At 51.6% G+C, this 14,409-nt stretch overlaps 1 protein-coding gene across 1 annotated transcript in view; it reads right to left on the bottom strand.

The window, feature by feature from the left end:
• The window catches only part of FGD1 (FYVE, RhoGEF and PH domain containing 1), a 39,133-nt gene extending 25,091 nt beyond the window's left edge, over positions 1-14,042 (bottom strand). The window contains exon 1 of the mRNA XM_024564367.3: positions 12,951-14,042. Within this exon, the coding sequence (XP_024420135.2) occupies positions 12,951-13,257 (307 nt within the window). The 5' untranslated portion in view covers positions 13,258-14,042. The remainder of the gene's footprint in view (positions 1-12,950) is intronic.
• Positions 14,043-14,409: the final 367 nt, after the last annotated feature.

Here is a 14,409-nt window from a genome sequence, read left to right as displayed (position 1 = left end):
AAACCTCATAACACTTTGTGAAAATGTACCCACACATACACCAAGTGTGCAGTCCTGGAAAACCTAGTGAGAACCTCTTGGCACAATGCACACACACACACAACCTCTGGTACAACTAGGGTATCTCCCATCATCCACGGGAAGCACATCCTGGGCACTGCCCCCAGCACTGCCGTAGGGTACAGGTGTGGGTTTCTACCCTGACAAAAGAAGAAAAAAAAAGATAAAAAATATAAACAATAAAATGGCAACAGCCCTGGCTGGTGTGGCTCAGTGGACGGAGAGCCGGCCTGTGAACCAAAAGGTCACTGGTTTGATTCCCAGTCAGGGCACATGCCTGAGTTATGGGCCAGGTCTCCAGCTGGGGGCATGTAGGAGGCAACAGATCGATATTTCTCTCAGAGATTGATGTTTCTCTCCCTCTCTTTCTTCCTCCCTTCTCCTCTCTCTAAAAATAAAAATAAATAAAGTAAAAACAAAGGTGAAGGGATTAAGAAGTACAAATTGGTAGTTACAAAACAGCCATGGGGATATAAAGCACAGCATAGGGAACATAGTCAATGATATTCTAAAAAAAAAAATTCTAATACTATGTGTGGTGTCAGATGGGTACAAGATTTATCCGGATGATCACTTAGTAAATTATATAATGTGTAATCACTGAAACTAATATAATAATGTATGTCAACTGTAATTGAAAAATGAAAAATGATTAAATGGCAAACAATGTACACACATACAACCACCACTGCTGCTAGGGCATCGTCTTCCACCGGAAGTACACCTGGGGCACTGTCCCCAGCACTATTGTGGGGTGGAGGTACATGTTTACACCCTGACACACCCTCAGCAGGCCAGAGGGCAATCTTGACCCTGACCTTCAGTGAGCTCCCAATCTCAAAGACAAGAGACTCTCATTCAGGAGAAACTCAGTGTGGCTCACTTGTAAGTGCAAGGGAGTCAGCATGTTGGGGCCTGGGGAAGTTCAGGGGAGAGAGAGGCCAGCCACAGGTTGGCCAGATAAAGTACAGTTAAATTTGAATTTCAGAAAAACAATGAATAATTTCTTGGTGTAAGCATGTCTCGTGCATACTTACACTAAAAACTTACCATGCTATACTAAAAATTATACCTGAAATTCAAATCTAACACTACTTTTTTGGGTGAATTCCAGTGACCCTAGGAAACGAGGGCTTCAAGTGAATGAAGCAGAGCCAGGTTTTCAAGGTGGCACTTGGGAGCCAGGGCCACTTGCAAATTTGTCCACTTAAGCCTCAGGCAAGCTGTGGGCTCTACGCTATTACCCTGCTCTGTGTGCTTCTGAATACTCATAAGGGTGACATTTATTTTAGGGATAACCTTGACTCTGATCTTATTTATTAAAAAATAAAGTTAATAGCCCTGGCTGGGTGGCTCAGTTGGTTGGAGCATCGTCCTGTACACCAAAAGGTTTTGGGTTCCATCCCCAGTTAGGGCGCATATGGAGGCAACTGACTGATGTTTCTCTCTCACATCAATGTTTCGCCCTCCCTCCTCCTCTCTCTAAAATCAATAAACATATCCTTCGGTGAGGATTAAAACACAAAACGAAACATAAACAAAGTCAATAATTAAAAACCTGTGGTACTTGGCTATTCCAAAGATGAATGGTGAGATCACAGTCGCTGACTGCACTGCCTGGGTTAAGGTGTTGCAGCACCTTCATTAGGAATTGCTAGTTCAGGAGTCGGTCACACAGATGGCAGTTAAATCCCAATACCCCTACTTACTACCTGTGTGACCCTGGGCAAGCCTCTCCAGCTCTCTGAGCATTGCTTTCCTTGTCTGGAAAATAGGGTAATAATCACAACTCCCTGGTTTCGGGAGTACATGAGACAATGAAGGGAAAGGGCATAGTGTCCCCCATCCACAGAGCAATGTGGGTTAAATGTGAAAGCCAGCAGAACTGCACATCCACAAAGACATGAAACTACTCACACAGATACACTCACACAGATATGTAAACCCACAGGCCACAACCCAACACAAAGCCATGGACACTGAGAAACAAGCAAACCACCCAGAGACGGACACTGAATACAGTCCCACTGTCCACCTACAGCTCCTCACATCGGGGGGGATTCCTACTAGAGTCAGGTGGCAGTGAAAAGACAGTGGTGCCTCATCTCCTCCTCCCCCACCCCCGTTCAAATTCAATCCAAGCTATAAACCATACAAAATTGTGAAAGTAGTGTTAAAAATACAACAAAATTTTGAATTTTCCCATGACACCTTATTGTTATTGAAATAGCAAAATCATTCCAAATTTTTTTCTGGTTGCTGCAAGTCCCTGCTTGGTAGGCACCATGAGCACATGCTTCTGGGCTTATTGGAAGAGCAGGTCTACCCTGTAACTGAGTTTGAGGACTAGGACTCCTCTGGTGGCCCATTCCCAGGGGAAACAGCCCTTGCTTCTCCCTCAGCTCTTTCTGGGAATTTCAGCTCCCAGCTTTCCCGCTCCCCAGCCAGAAGCACCCCCTCTCTTTTTTCCCAGCTGTAGGCTTGGCTTAATCTCAAGACAGCTAATAGGGCCTCAGACTGGACCTCAGCCAGGCCATTAACTTCCTGAGTGATCTGGGGAGTCACTTCACAGCTCTGGACCCCAATTTCTCCATTTGCAAAATAAAGAGAATGTGTGCGCTCCTCCTCATTGTGAGGAACTGGTGAGATGCTAGTGTGGGATGAAGCCAGTCCCAGCACTCAGGCCTCCTGATTCCCTAATGCATGCCCACATCTCTGCTTCTCCAGGCTGAGAGGTAGGCCCCAGGGACTGCTGGAATTCCTGGGGGTGGGGTGGGGTTGGGGAAAGGGAACATAGGGTGTGGAGAAGAAAGAACAACAGCAAATAAGAAAGTGCCTTTTGGGAATCCAGCTGTATGGGGGGGCAGGGGAGTCCCACACCTTGAGGAAGAAAAGAAGGGATAAAGGCACAGTTCCTCCACCTCTTCCCACCTGCCCTTTGAACATGAGGTCCAGTCCAGCTGCACCATTACATCTTTGTGGCCAGACTGCTCCCAGGCAATGCTTGACCTGGCAGATGCTCTCTGGAAGTTCAAACACAAAGCTCTGTCAAGTTTGACAAGTGCAGGGGTACCCTGTGGGTAGCTGGAGGGTTCCTTCCCTGAAGCAGACCAGTCTTCTGAAACATAGGACTCTGCAGAAAAATGAAGCCACCTTCTACAGAGTGAAGGCACTTTTGGAAAGTGGGAGCCATTCTGGCAAGTAAGGAGCTGCCCAGTGTCCCCTCCTGCAAAATGGAGAAATTTTCTTTAAGATGGAGGTCTCTTTGATAAAGAGAAGGTGCCTTCTGTGAAGGGAAGAAGTTTCTACAAAGCGGAGGGACATTCTGTAAAGTGAGGAAGAGTTCTATAAAGGCCCTTTTGCAAAATGGATGACCTGCTTGTAAATAAAGTAAAGACTCCTTGACAAAATAGAAGAGTGTTTTATAAAATGGAGGAACTCATTTTTTGCAAAGTGAGACACCTTTTGTAAAATCAGGGATGTTTCTGTAGAGTGTGGACCCTTGTGTCAAATGGGACAGTAAGGCAAGACGGAATGGTGAAGATTAGGGTAAACTGGACAGCACATGCCTCTCCTAAAATATCACCGCAGCTCCTCCCCTCCATCTAATTGTTGCATTGAAGTAACAGAGCCCTGTATTTATTTTCAGATCCTCCAATATTTTGAGAGAATGAGAAATCCAGAATTTAATGTGAAATCCCCCAATTAAAAAACAACAACAACAAAAAACAGTGAATAGACCAAATGAAACATGTGAGTCAAATTCCACTTGTAGGCCACTATTTTGCAATATCTCAATTAGATGGTCCTTAAAGCCCCTTCCACCTCTGTCGTTTACCTCCTGTCCTGTCTTATGTGCTGTACCTCTTGGGTGGCAGCCTTGGAGGCTCCCTCTTCCATCCCCTGGAAGACTCAGTCTCCACTGGATCAGAGAAGGCCCAGGCAGCTGGCTCATGCAATACCTGTCAGCAGTTTCCTGAACTAGAATCTGCCTTTTGTTCTATCTGCTCCATTTCACGGTCTGCCCTGAGCAGGACACCTGGAGAACACAGCAGGGGATTACAAGAACTTTCAGAACTCTCTGGAACTTAAGGTGTTCACTTTTTAATGGAGAATATAAAGTATGGGGATTCAACTGTTTGTTGAGCACCTACTCTGGGCCAGGCATTGTGCTGATGCTTGCCTGTATGGCATCCTGCCGACAAGCCTGTGCGCTATTAGCTCCATTTTACCGATAATGAAACTGAGGCATGGAGAAGCGAAATCAATGGCCTGAGGATACACAGCTAGAAGTGGGTGAACTGAGACTTGATCCCAAGTGTGCCTATGCCCAGAGTCACAGAGCACATCCTCAGTCAGTGCCTGCTGAGTTGGGGGGGAAACATCACATTGGGGGATGGGGAGAGGACCTTCCAAAGGAGGGGGTTTTTGAATTCAGCTGTTCAGGATGGGTGTGTTTTTACAGGTATGGACTGACTGAGCATGGTCCCGCAGGCAAGGGAAGAAAAGTGAGCAAAGGTGTGGACACTAGACATGGGGACGTGAACAGTGTATCTGAGGGCACAGTGAACAAATAGCCTGGACTTGCAAGAAGTTTCCACAGCAGGAAGGGTCGGGAGAAGCAAAGACATGCAGGCACCGTGCCCCGCGACACATCGACCACCACCACCAAGATATTAGGGAGTGTACAGAGAGAGACTACAGCACAGAGACACACACACACACACACACAAAGCTACATACGAAGATGTATGTAGAAATCTCCAGGGGTTCAGACACAGCCAAGGCGACATACACCTAGGCACACAGGAACATACAACATATACAGACTCAAAGACACACATGGATATACAGACATACTCGAACATACACAGGGACAAACAAACATGAACATTAAGATATACAAAAACCTAACCTACAGGGGAAAAGACAGCCAGACAGCCAGGCACATGTGTGCGTTCGTGCACACACACACACACACCCCCCCTACAAACACAAGGGAATACAGGCAGCTCTTCCCTCTTCTAGTTGCTTGATTGCCTTGAGGGCCGGGCTACCTCCTCCCTGTGTCTCTGGACCTAAGGCCAGAGAAGGATGGGGGTGGTTGCTCCACCCCCGGGAGGGGCTGGGGACTTCAGAGGACAGGAAGGGAAGGGAGTGGAGCTGCAGCTGGGAGCACTGGGGGCAGTAATTACCCAGTGCTGGGACTGCCACGCTGGCTGGGATTTCCCTCCGGGTGAGGACAAAGCCACTATGGGATGGCTCCTGTGACCCCTGCTGTGTGTGTGACCCCAGGGACCCCAACACCCGCCCATCTCCCTTCCTCTCTCAACCAGAGGCCTGGTCAAAATAGAGAGTTGGTGAAGCAGAGTTTACGAAGGAGAGAGACACTGGGACAAAGACAAGGAGGGAGAAGACAGGAAAGGAGACAGAGACAGTCAGAGATGCAGGCCAACAGAGGCAAAGGGGCAGGGACCAAAAGGGCAGGGCCATTTGTTGAACATGGCTACACTGTGCTGTGATGAGTGCTGAGGGCTTTACCTGTGGCATTTATTTCTTACAACAACCCTAGGTGGTGGGATGATGACCCCATTTTCTAGATGAGACAACTGAGGCTCAGAGAGTTGAGGTGACTGGCCCGAGATCACATGAAGCTAGAAAGTGTCAGGGCTGGATCTGGGGGGCTCTCAGCACCGCCTGACCCTGCCAGAGCCATGGGGTGCAGACAGAGATCTCTGAAGGAATTCTCTGGAGACAGCAGTCAAAGATCTATAGGCTGGAGCCCCTAAGAGATGCAAAATGAGAGACCCACACCCTCCCTGCCAGCTCCAGCAGCCCCAGGGGTGGGGGGAGGGGCCGTGTCCACACCTGGAACACATTAGGCGGGGAGGCCCCGCCTAGGGGAGCTCGCTGAAGCTGTGGGGGGAGCAGGGAAGGTGAAGGTAAAGGCGAAGGCGGTGGTGTGGGCGGCGGTGCAGGCCTAGGAGGCCCAGAGGAAGGGCTTCTATGCCAGCTGCAGCTCCTTGGGGCCAGCCCTGCCAGTCCTGCCTTTCCCGCTTTCTCCAGGCTCCTTCCGTCCATGACTTAACCCCTTCCATGCACAGGCCATGGGGAAGCGCCTGGAAGGCTAGAAGCTTCCAGCACCGGGCAGAACCTCCTGCTCCCTCCCTCTTTGGGCCTCAGTCACACACCTGTGCCCTTCACACCCCTCCCTGCCTTACTCTGGGGCCAGGATGGGCACAGCTGATGCCTATTGGACACCTAGATGCCCTGTCTTCAGGCTCCTCAGAGTCTGTACCCTAAACCACACCCCTACCTCAGTCCCTGGATGGCTTCTCTTCCTGCCTCCCCCATCTAGGAATGGCACCTCCATCCACCCAGCTCCCCAAGCCAGAGAATGGGCTTTCTCCATGACTCCTCCCTCTGACTCAACTCACGCATCCAGCCAGACCCCAATCCTGCAGACTCCACGTCTTAGCTCTACAATCCATACCAATATTTTTCTGCTTCAGCCTAACTGGTTTCCCTGCCATCCTTAGAGCCCTCTACAAGGCACTTTCAACACCACAACCAGCTTATGAAAGCACAGTCCCCTTCAATTCCTACAGCCCCGTGAAGGGCTCCCTTTGCTTTGGCTCCAGGATGAACTCCAAACTCCTGAACATGGGGACAAGTAAGGCCCAGCTCAGGAACACTTCCCCACCCCCATCCTCCAGCCACAATGGCCTCTTGTCTGTTCCTCGAAAGTGCTCTCTTCCGCCTGGGGCTTTGGCACATGTCGTTCCAGTGCCCTGAACGGCTTTTCTGCTTCTCCTTACCTCCAGACTATTTTTCCTTCGGGTCTCAATGCAAGTGTCGTCGTTTCCTTACCCACCCACCCCTTCCTCATATGTTCCTGCAGCATTTGCGCTTGGACCTGGTTGTCTTCCCTGCTAGAAAGGAGCTCCACCAGGATAGGGATTGTGCCTGCCTCAGTGCCCATCCATTACCTCTCACAGGGCCAAGCAAATACTAGGTACTCGATAAATGTTTGTTAAATGAAGAAATGCCCTCCTTCCTCCCCTCTGTCCTTCTTTTTTTTTTTTAATCCTCACCTGAGGACATACTTACTGATTTTAGAGAGAGGGAAAGGGAGGGAGAGAGAGGGGCAGGGAGAGGAACATTGATGTGAGAAACAACATGCAACCTAGGCCTGTGCCCTGACTGGGAATCTAGCCTGTGACCTTTCTGTTTAGTTTACTGGACACGGCTCCAACCAACTGAGCCACACCAGCCAGGGCCCCTCTGTCACTCTTACTTAACTGTTCACCAAGTTTTAATTAACACTCTATTATATCAGATAAATGGGATGCATGACTTACAATGGGGAAACTGAGGCCCTGAGCGGAGAAAGGAAACCTCAGTGAATCAATGGCAAAGCCAGGAGGGCTGAGGCTTTTTCCACTGCTGCCCTGCAGCTTTGTCTTCAGCCCTGTGTGTGTTTTGAGGTACCTTTTGGAGGTGTGATAACCTTCAAGGTCTAAGGAACTGGGTACTGGAGACTGGAGAAGCTGGACTCACTGAGCCAAGGATATCTGCTCTCACCAAATGAGAAAGCTTAACTCTGTGGGATTGGCCAATGGCAGATTGTGCTTCCTGCCCTCCATCCAGACAGGTCTTAGCCCCACCCCACCAGCGTCTGGCCAGCTCCACATCTGCCTAAGGCATTTAGCTAACTGGCCCCCAGAAACGCATTGTTTGAATCAGTCTCTGGAACTGTTAGCTGCCACTCCCCCTTGAGGCACCAGGTAGCACCAGCTGGGCCCTGACCCAGGCACAGAGGCACCTAGGAATGGGGATGCCAACCATCTGCAACTTGAAAACTTCAATTCTTTTAGTCCTGTCTGGGGAAGTGTTTTTCCCAGCTTCCCAGAGTCTTTACATTTTGTTGTGTTTGTCTAGAAGGCCCCAGCTGACTAGAAACCAAATTTGGGTCTTTTCTCAGACACCCCCCTGGAATCTCAAACTGCTGCTCTCCAAAAAAATCCCCAGCAGAGCCCTCTCCTATTATGAGTCCCTTCTTCTCCTTACTTCGAGCAGCCTCCCCCCATGGCCTCTCAGGATGCCCTCAACAGGGAGAACATCTAGGGAGCCATAGGAATTTACTTTATCAATGTGTGACTTGGTTTCCAGGAGTAGTCCCTCAGTTCTTTGCAATAGCCACGACCCTGGCTGTATGTGAAATGGGTCTCTTCTTTATGAAAATATCCTTTAAAAACTACCCCCCGAGGCATTTCTAAGGCAGAGTATGGGCAAGTAATGAATGATCCATCCAAGCAAGGGTGACTGCTACCTTGCTGTCCAAGTCTTCAAGGGTAGGACTGGCTCCCAGAACCATGCAAGCTCTCCCCATGATTGGCTGTGTGGTCCATGGTATGTGTGGGTAGTGAGAGCTCCCAACATCTCTGGCCAACACCTCTTTTCTGAACTTTCCAACCTTACTGGCCACCTCCACCTGGATGTTCCCCCATGCCTCTCAAGCTCAGCATGTCTCAAACACAATTCAGTATCTTTCTCCAGACCTGCTCCTTCTCTTACATGTAGATGGCCCCACCACTACCCATCAGACTGATTCTGGACTTCTCCCTCTCCCTTGGCCTCTATATCCAAGCCACCAAATCAAGGCCCACCCATGTTAGCACCTAAACATCTCTCAGATATTACCCTCCTTGCCTGCCACTGCTGAGACCAAAGCTACCATCATTTCTTGGTGAGATGACTGCAACCCCCCCACCGCCTGTCTCCCTGGTCCCATTCTTGCACCCCTACCATCCACTCTCCACATGCAGCTATTGGGATCTCTCAAACACTCACATCTGAGCATGTCATTCCCCTGCTTAAAAAACCCTTCAAGGGTTCCCCGTTTCCCTCAACATGAAGTCTCTCTGCCAGCCTTATCTCTCCACTCCTCCCAATGCTAGCCCCTGTCCCCAGGATGCCCCGTATCTCAGTGCCTTAGCTCCCACCAAACTTCCTATTTAAACTGCCCTCCATGTTCCTCTCAGCTCTACAAACCTAGCTGACACCCCCCCCCCACCCCCCCCAGAGCCCTTCTTTAGGACTAGGTTCTGTTCTGGGCACTGCTGATGCCAGAATTTCCTCTGCCTAGAGTCCCAGAACCACAACTGCCTTCCAGCTTGAATTGCCAAATGGTAGCCATTCATGAGAGCTAGGCATAGAGGGTAAACTGAGGCAGCCAGTGTTTGTGTGTATGCAGGTGAGGGATTGACTCACTTTCTGTAGCTTAGATCCCATGCCTCCTTTTGGGGTTGGGAGTGAGTGAGGCCCACAAAGGCCCCGGGGAGAGGACCTTGGAGGGGCGCCCAGTGCCTTTTCTGGGTCCTAATGATACTGACTCACTGTAGGACCATGGGTAAACTACCTCTTGGAGCCTCCAGTACTCCAACTGGGAAATGGGCTTGACCAGTGGTTCCTACTCTAGGCTGTACATCAGAATCACCTGGGGAGCTTTGAAAATATATTCCTGGGTTGCAACCCCAAGATTCTGGAGCTCTGGGGTGGAGTCTGGGAATGACATTTATTTTTTCAAAGTCAATAAGGGATTCTGATGCTCACCCAGTTTGGGAAACCCAAAAACCAGAAGGTGTCTAGAGCTTTTCCAGTTCTAATTCTAACTCCTGCAGTTTCTGAGAATGCCCCCAGCTCTAAATCAGAAGGAGCCAGCCCCTGTTGCTGCACCCTTCAACTGGCTCAGTCTTTCTGCTACCCACAAAAAAACATCAGTTGCAACTCTTTTGACTGGTAGGGTCAGACCCAAAGCAACCCCCTCACCTAACATCTGGAAGCATATTCTAGGCCTCAACTCTGAGGAATAGGGTAGGGTTCCCCAAAAATCTGCGTGAGCAAGCCTACACCTGAGAAGTCCTTTCTGACCTCCTCAAAGCCCTCTCTGGCTTCTCACTGCATTATCTCAGTAACCCAATGAGGCCGTAGGTTTTGTCAATCTGGGAAATGGGCATATAAATGATTGCCCCCATCACAGCAGGAACCAAGGTAACTAAAAGAGAAAGCACTTTGAATCAATTCAAGGCTCTTTACATGGATAAGATATAAATATTTTAAAGAGCCCCTCTGCCCAGGATGGGCCACTTGGTCCTAAGGATGACGATTCAATAAAGGCCTCAGCAGTCTGAGAGAGGAAGTTGGCAGGCACACAGAAGTCTTTCCATGTGGACTAAAATGTTTCAATGCTTGAAGCTCAGGTCTCTCTCTTTCTCTCTCTCTCTCTCTCTCTCACACACACAAACACACACACACACACACACACACCTTACAACCACCAACCCTGCCCTCTCTAGATCAATTATAGGCGAGTGCTGTGGAGAGAGAAGCAAGTCACTTGTGCCTACCCCTGGGCTGGCTGGACAGTGGGGGAGGCAGGCCTCTCATGCCCCATGCTGTTGTGAATCACATGGTCCAACACCCGCCTTGCCAGGCCTGAGTAATTCCTTCACCTCCTCTTCAGAAGGTTCTTCTCTTATTTTTTAAAAAAATTATTTCATTCTGCAGTCTTTGCAACCAGTATCTCATAGATGCCTCATGGCATTCTCTAGATGAAGAAATTGAGGCTCAGACAAAGGAAATCACTCACCCAGGGTCACACAGTGAGTCAGTTATGAATGGCTGGATGGGAGGCCAGATCTTTCCCTGACAACCTTCTTAGTCCCAATCCTCATCTTGGAGTTAAAAAAAAAAAAGACAACCACCAATTACATAGGCAGGGACTCCATTGGGAAAAGGATCCTGGAAACTTTTTTCAGGGAGGAGGGGAGTGGTTCAGGGTGGGTATTGTGATGGATAATTGGGAAGGATTGGTGGAGTGGGAAGGCAACTCAGAATTAGCACCATGCACTGATCAGAGCCCAGGGACCAGCACTGTAGATGCTGCCTAGCTACAGAGTTGCAGACTGAGAGTGTTTGGAGGGCAGGAGTTCAGTTGTCCTTCTCTTAGACTATAGTTACTGAGGGTCTACCATGTGCTCCCTTTGAATTTGTTCAGTCATCTGTTCAACCAGCATTTATTGAGCACCTACTGTGTGCCCGGCACTGCACTAGTCTTGGGGATACAAGAATGAACAAAGCAGATCCAACCCCCTTGCCCTTATGGAGCTCGCATTCTAGTGGAGGGAGATGGGCAATAAACCAGAAGACACATACGATGAGATCAGTACAGACTGTACTAAGTACAAGGATGGTAGCACACTGGCAACTGCGATGGAGACTCACAAGTGGCCCTACCTAAAGTGGTCAGGGAAGGTCTCTTGGAGGAGGTGACATCTAAGCTGAGACCTGAAAGATGAGGAACAAGCCAGGTGGAAAGCAGGGGGAAGAGCTGCCAGGCATAGTAGAAAAGTAGATGCAAAGGTCCTGAGGTGGGATGTGGCATGTTTTGGGATCTGAAAGCAGGTGCTGTAATAAAGTGGATGAGTCTTCTCCACACAGTGTCTATCAGGGGGAGTTTGGAAAATTGTAGGGGCAACACATAGGGTAGGGGGTTAAAGGCCTGTTGTCAGCAGGATATCTCTAGCCCACACTGAGGAAACCGCTGAAAACTACCAGAGGTTCTATGACTAGCCAAGGTTATAACAGCAGCAAAGGATCCATCTTGTTTGCATTTTATGCTTCACTACTGCTACCTGGTGCTGGGCTACAGTCCCCAAAACCTGTGGAGCCTGGGGTGTGAGCCCTGAGGGCCCCCAGAGGCTCAACAGCTCCATCAGTGTAGCCCAGTAGACATGCACTGCTCTTCCTTTATGGCTACTAAGCTCAGGTTCACCTAGGGGGATGTCCCCAGATGGGGGAGGCCCTGCTGGGCTCCTCAGACACTCAGGTCTGTGCAGTGCAAAGGCCTCTCCAAGCAGTGGTCTGTAACCTGACCAAGAGCTGCTCCATCTCTGCAAATCCAAGTTCAAGCATCCTGATTTCTCCTCACAACCATGTAGCCATGTACTTCTCCAGTTCTGCTACAACTGGCTTCTACCTGGCCTGACCCTTCTGCTGTCTCCCTACCCATCAGCCCCTCCAGCCCTCCCAAGGCTCACTTCCACCTTTCTCTCTCATCAGCACCTTCTATTCCATCCTTCCCTTGCTCTCCTCCTACACACATCTGGCAAAACCCCAACCTTGGATCAATTCGCCATCCTTATTTTTTTTCCACTCTTACTCCAGAGCTGATGAACAGTACAGGAGAAAATCACCTAAGCAGAAGGCTTGGCATTACTTTCATGGTCTCCAACCTCAGTTTGGGGAAAGCAGAAACACCACAGACTTTGGATTCAAATAGATCGGGTTTTGAATACTGACTCCACACTAGCTGTGTGACCTTGGGCAAGATACTTAACTTCTCTGAGCCTCAGTTTCCTCCCCTACGAAACGGGGCTAATGATACCTTCTTCACAGGAGGCTCCTGAAGATTAAATGAGAACCCGTGTAAAGCACCTAGCCTAGTGCCTGGCACAATGTAGGCACTTGGCAAATGTAGGGACTCCTTTTCTCCTATTCCTCCAAACAAACCCTGTTTCACCAACCAAATCCCCCTTACTGCCTTGCAGTCTTGTCCCTTATTCTTGGAGTGCTCTCTCTCCCATTAGCCTCATCAGATAGAAGGGGGTCAGAGGGAATGAGGGGGCACAGAGGATAGAGAAAAGGCGGGGGACAGAGGTTGAAAGGACTGGATGAAGGCCTAGGAAGGAGGGGAGGGGTTGGAGGTTGAGAAGATTCGAATGGTTGGGGTGGAGGGGCCCCGAGGTGGAGCTTGGGGAACCCGAGAACAAGAACCCTTTCCCAGTACCAGGCCCGTGGCCGAGCTCCCATGCTCTCCAATCACTCACCAGGCCGGGGCTGCGAGCCCTCCAGGTGGTAGGAGAAGCGCAGGGCCCGGTGGTGCTGTGGACTGGGGCCGCAGGGCAAGACCCGGGGGCCTGGAGTCGCGCCGAGGCTGGCGTCCGAGGGGCCGACAAATTGGGGATCCTGGGGTCCGCCGAGAGCCAAGCCTGAGTCCCTAGGCACCGGCAGTCCCGGCTCCAAGACTCCAGGGTCCGAGTCGGCACAGGCCGGTGGAGCGGCGCCGGGGGGGTTCACGGTCGGGTGTTCGGGCTCAGAAGGCCCGGCGACCCCCAGGGCTCGGTGGCCATGCATGGTCCGGGCCTGGGCCCGGGGCCCGGGCTCCCCGCTTGGCTCCAGCTCCTGGGGTGGAGGCGCGGGCGGAGGAGGCCCGGCGCCCGGCAAAGCAGCGGCTTCAGGCTCGGGGGGCGGGGCTGCGGGCTCGGCCCCACTTCGGAGCCTCGAGTCCCCGGCCCGGGCCAGCAGCCGTGGCAGCGGTGGCAGTACCAGCAGCAGCCGCGGCCACCGCCGCTGCAGTGCCAGGCATCGCCGGCCCGGGCCCCGCGCGGGGAGTGGGCTCAGCGGGGCCGGGGGCCCGCTGGGGAGCGCTGTCTATGCAGCAGCGTCCGGGTGAGGGTCGGGGGCTGCGCTGGGCGCGGGCTCTCCCAGAGGCGGCGAGCCACTTCCGAGGCCCCGGGCGAGTCGGTCTGTTCGGGGAGCGGGGTCTCTTCTTTCTCCCGGAATGGGAATTGATCTGGGCTCCCCAGGCTGGTCGGGAAGGGTTCTTCCTCCCGCCGCAGCGGAGGCTGGGGGGCGGAGGGGAGGGCAAGGGAAGGGAGGGAGGGAGAAGAGGACGGCGGTGGCGGGGGGCGCGCTTGTGCGCTTCGCGCTTGGGCTGCGGGGCTCGCCCTCAGTCAATCCCTCCGGACGATGCTCCAGCTGCGGGTGCAAGGGAGAGGCCACAGCCCGGCTCCACCGTCCTCCCCAGCCTCAGCCTGGATCTCAGCGGCAGCGGGCGGGAAGGAGCCCAGGGAAGGGGGGTGGGGAAGCGAGAGCAGTCTCTGAGACAGCCGCAGGCACAGCGGCGCTGGGACCCAGTTACCCGGGCCCCGCCCCCTCGCCCGGGATTGGGGCTTGGCCACGCCCCCTCACTGGGGGCCGCCTCACTTCTGGCTGTGACCGCCTCCAAGTCCCTCCTTCCCCTCCCTTGAAAAGTCCCCCTCAGCCTGCCTTCCCCATCCGTTCCTGGTCCTATACGGGCAAGTCTCCTGGCTCAACTCCCTAAATGTGCCTTTCTGCCCCATCTCAGGTCTTCCTCCCTCCACTTGTCCTTCAATCTCTTTTCCAGATTTTCCACGTTCCAGCGTTTCCCTATGGATTGGTTCATAGAGGACTTGTCTTTGATACTCTTCACTGTGCTCAGACCAGACTTCATGGTCCTTTACTTCGCCCCTTTCTTGCCAATAG

The sequence above is a fragment of the Desmodus rotundus genome, chromosome X (genome assembly GCF_022682495.2).
Source record: "Desmodus rotundus isolate HL8 chromosome X, HLdesRot8A.1, whole genome shotgun sequence".
Taxonomy (NCBI): Eukaryota; Metazoa; Chordata; class Mammalia; order Chiroptera; family Phyllostomidae; genus Desmodus; species Desmodus rotundus.
This window is presented reverse-complemented; position numbering and strand designations above follow the sequence as displayed.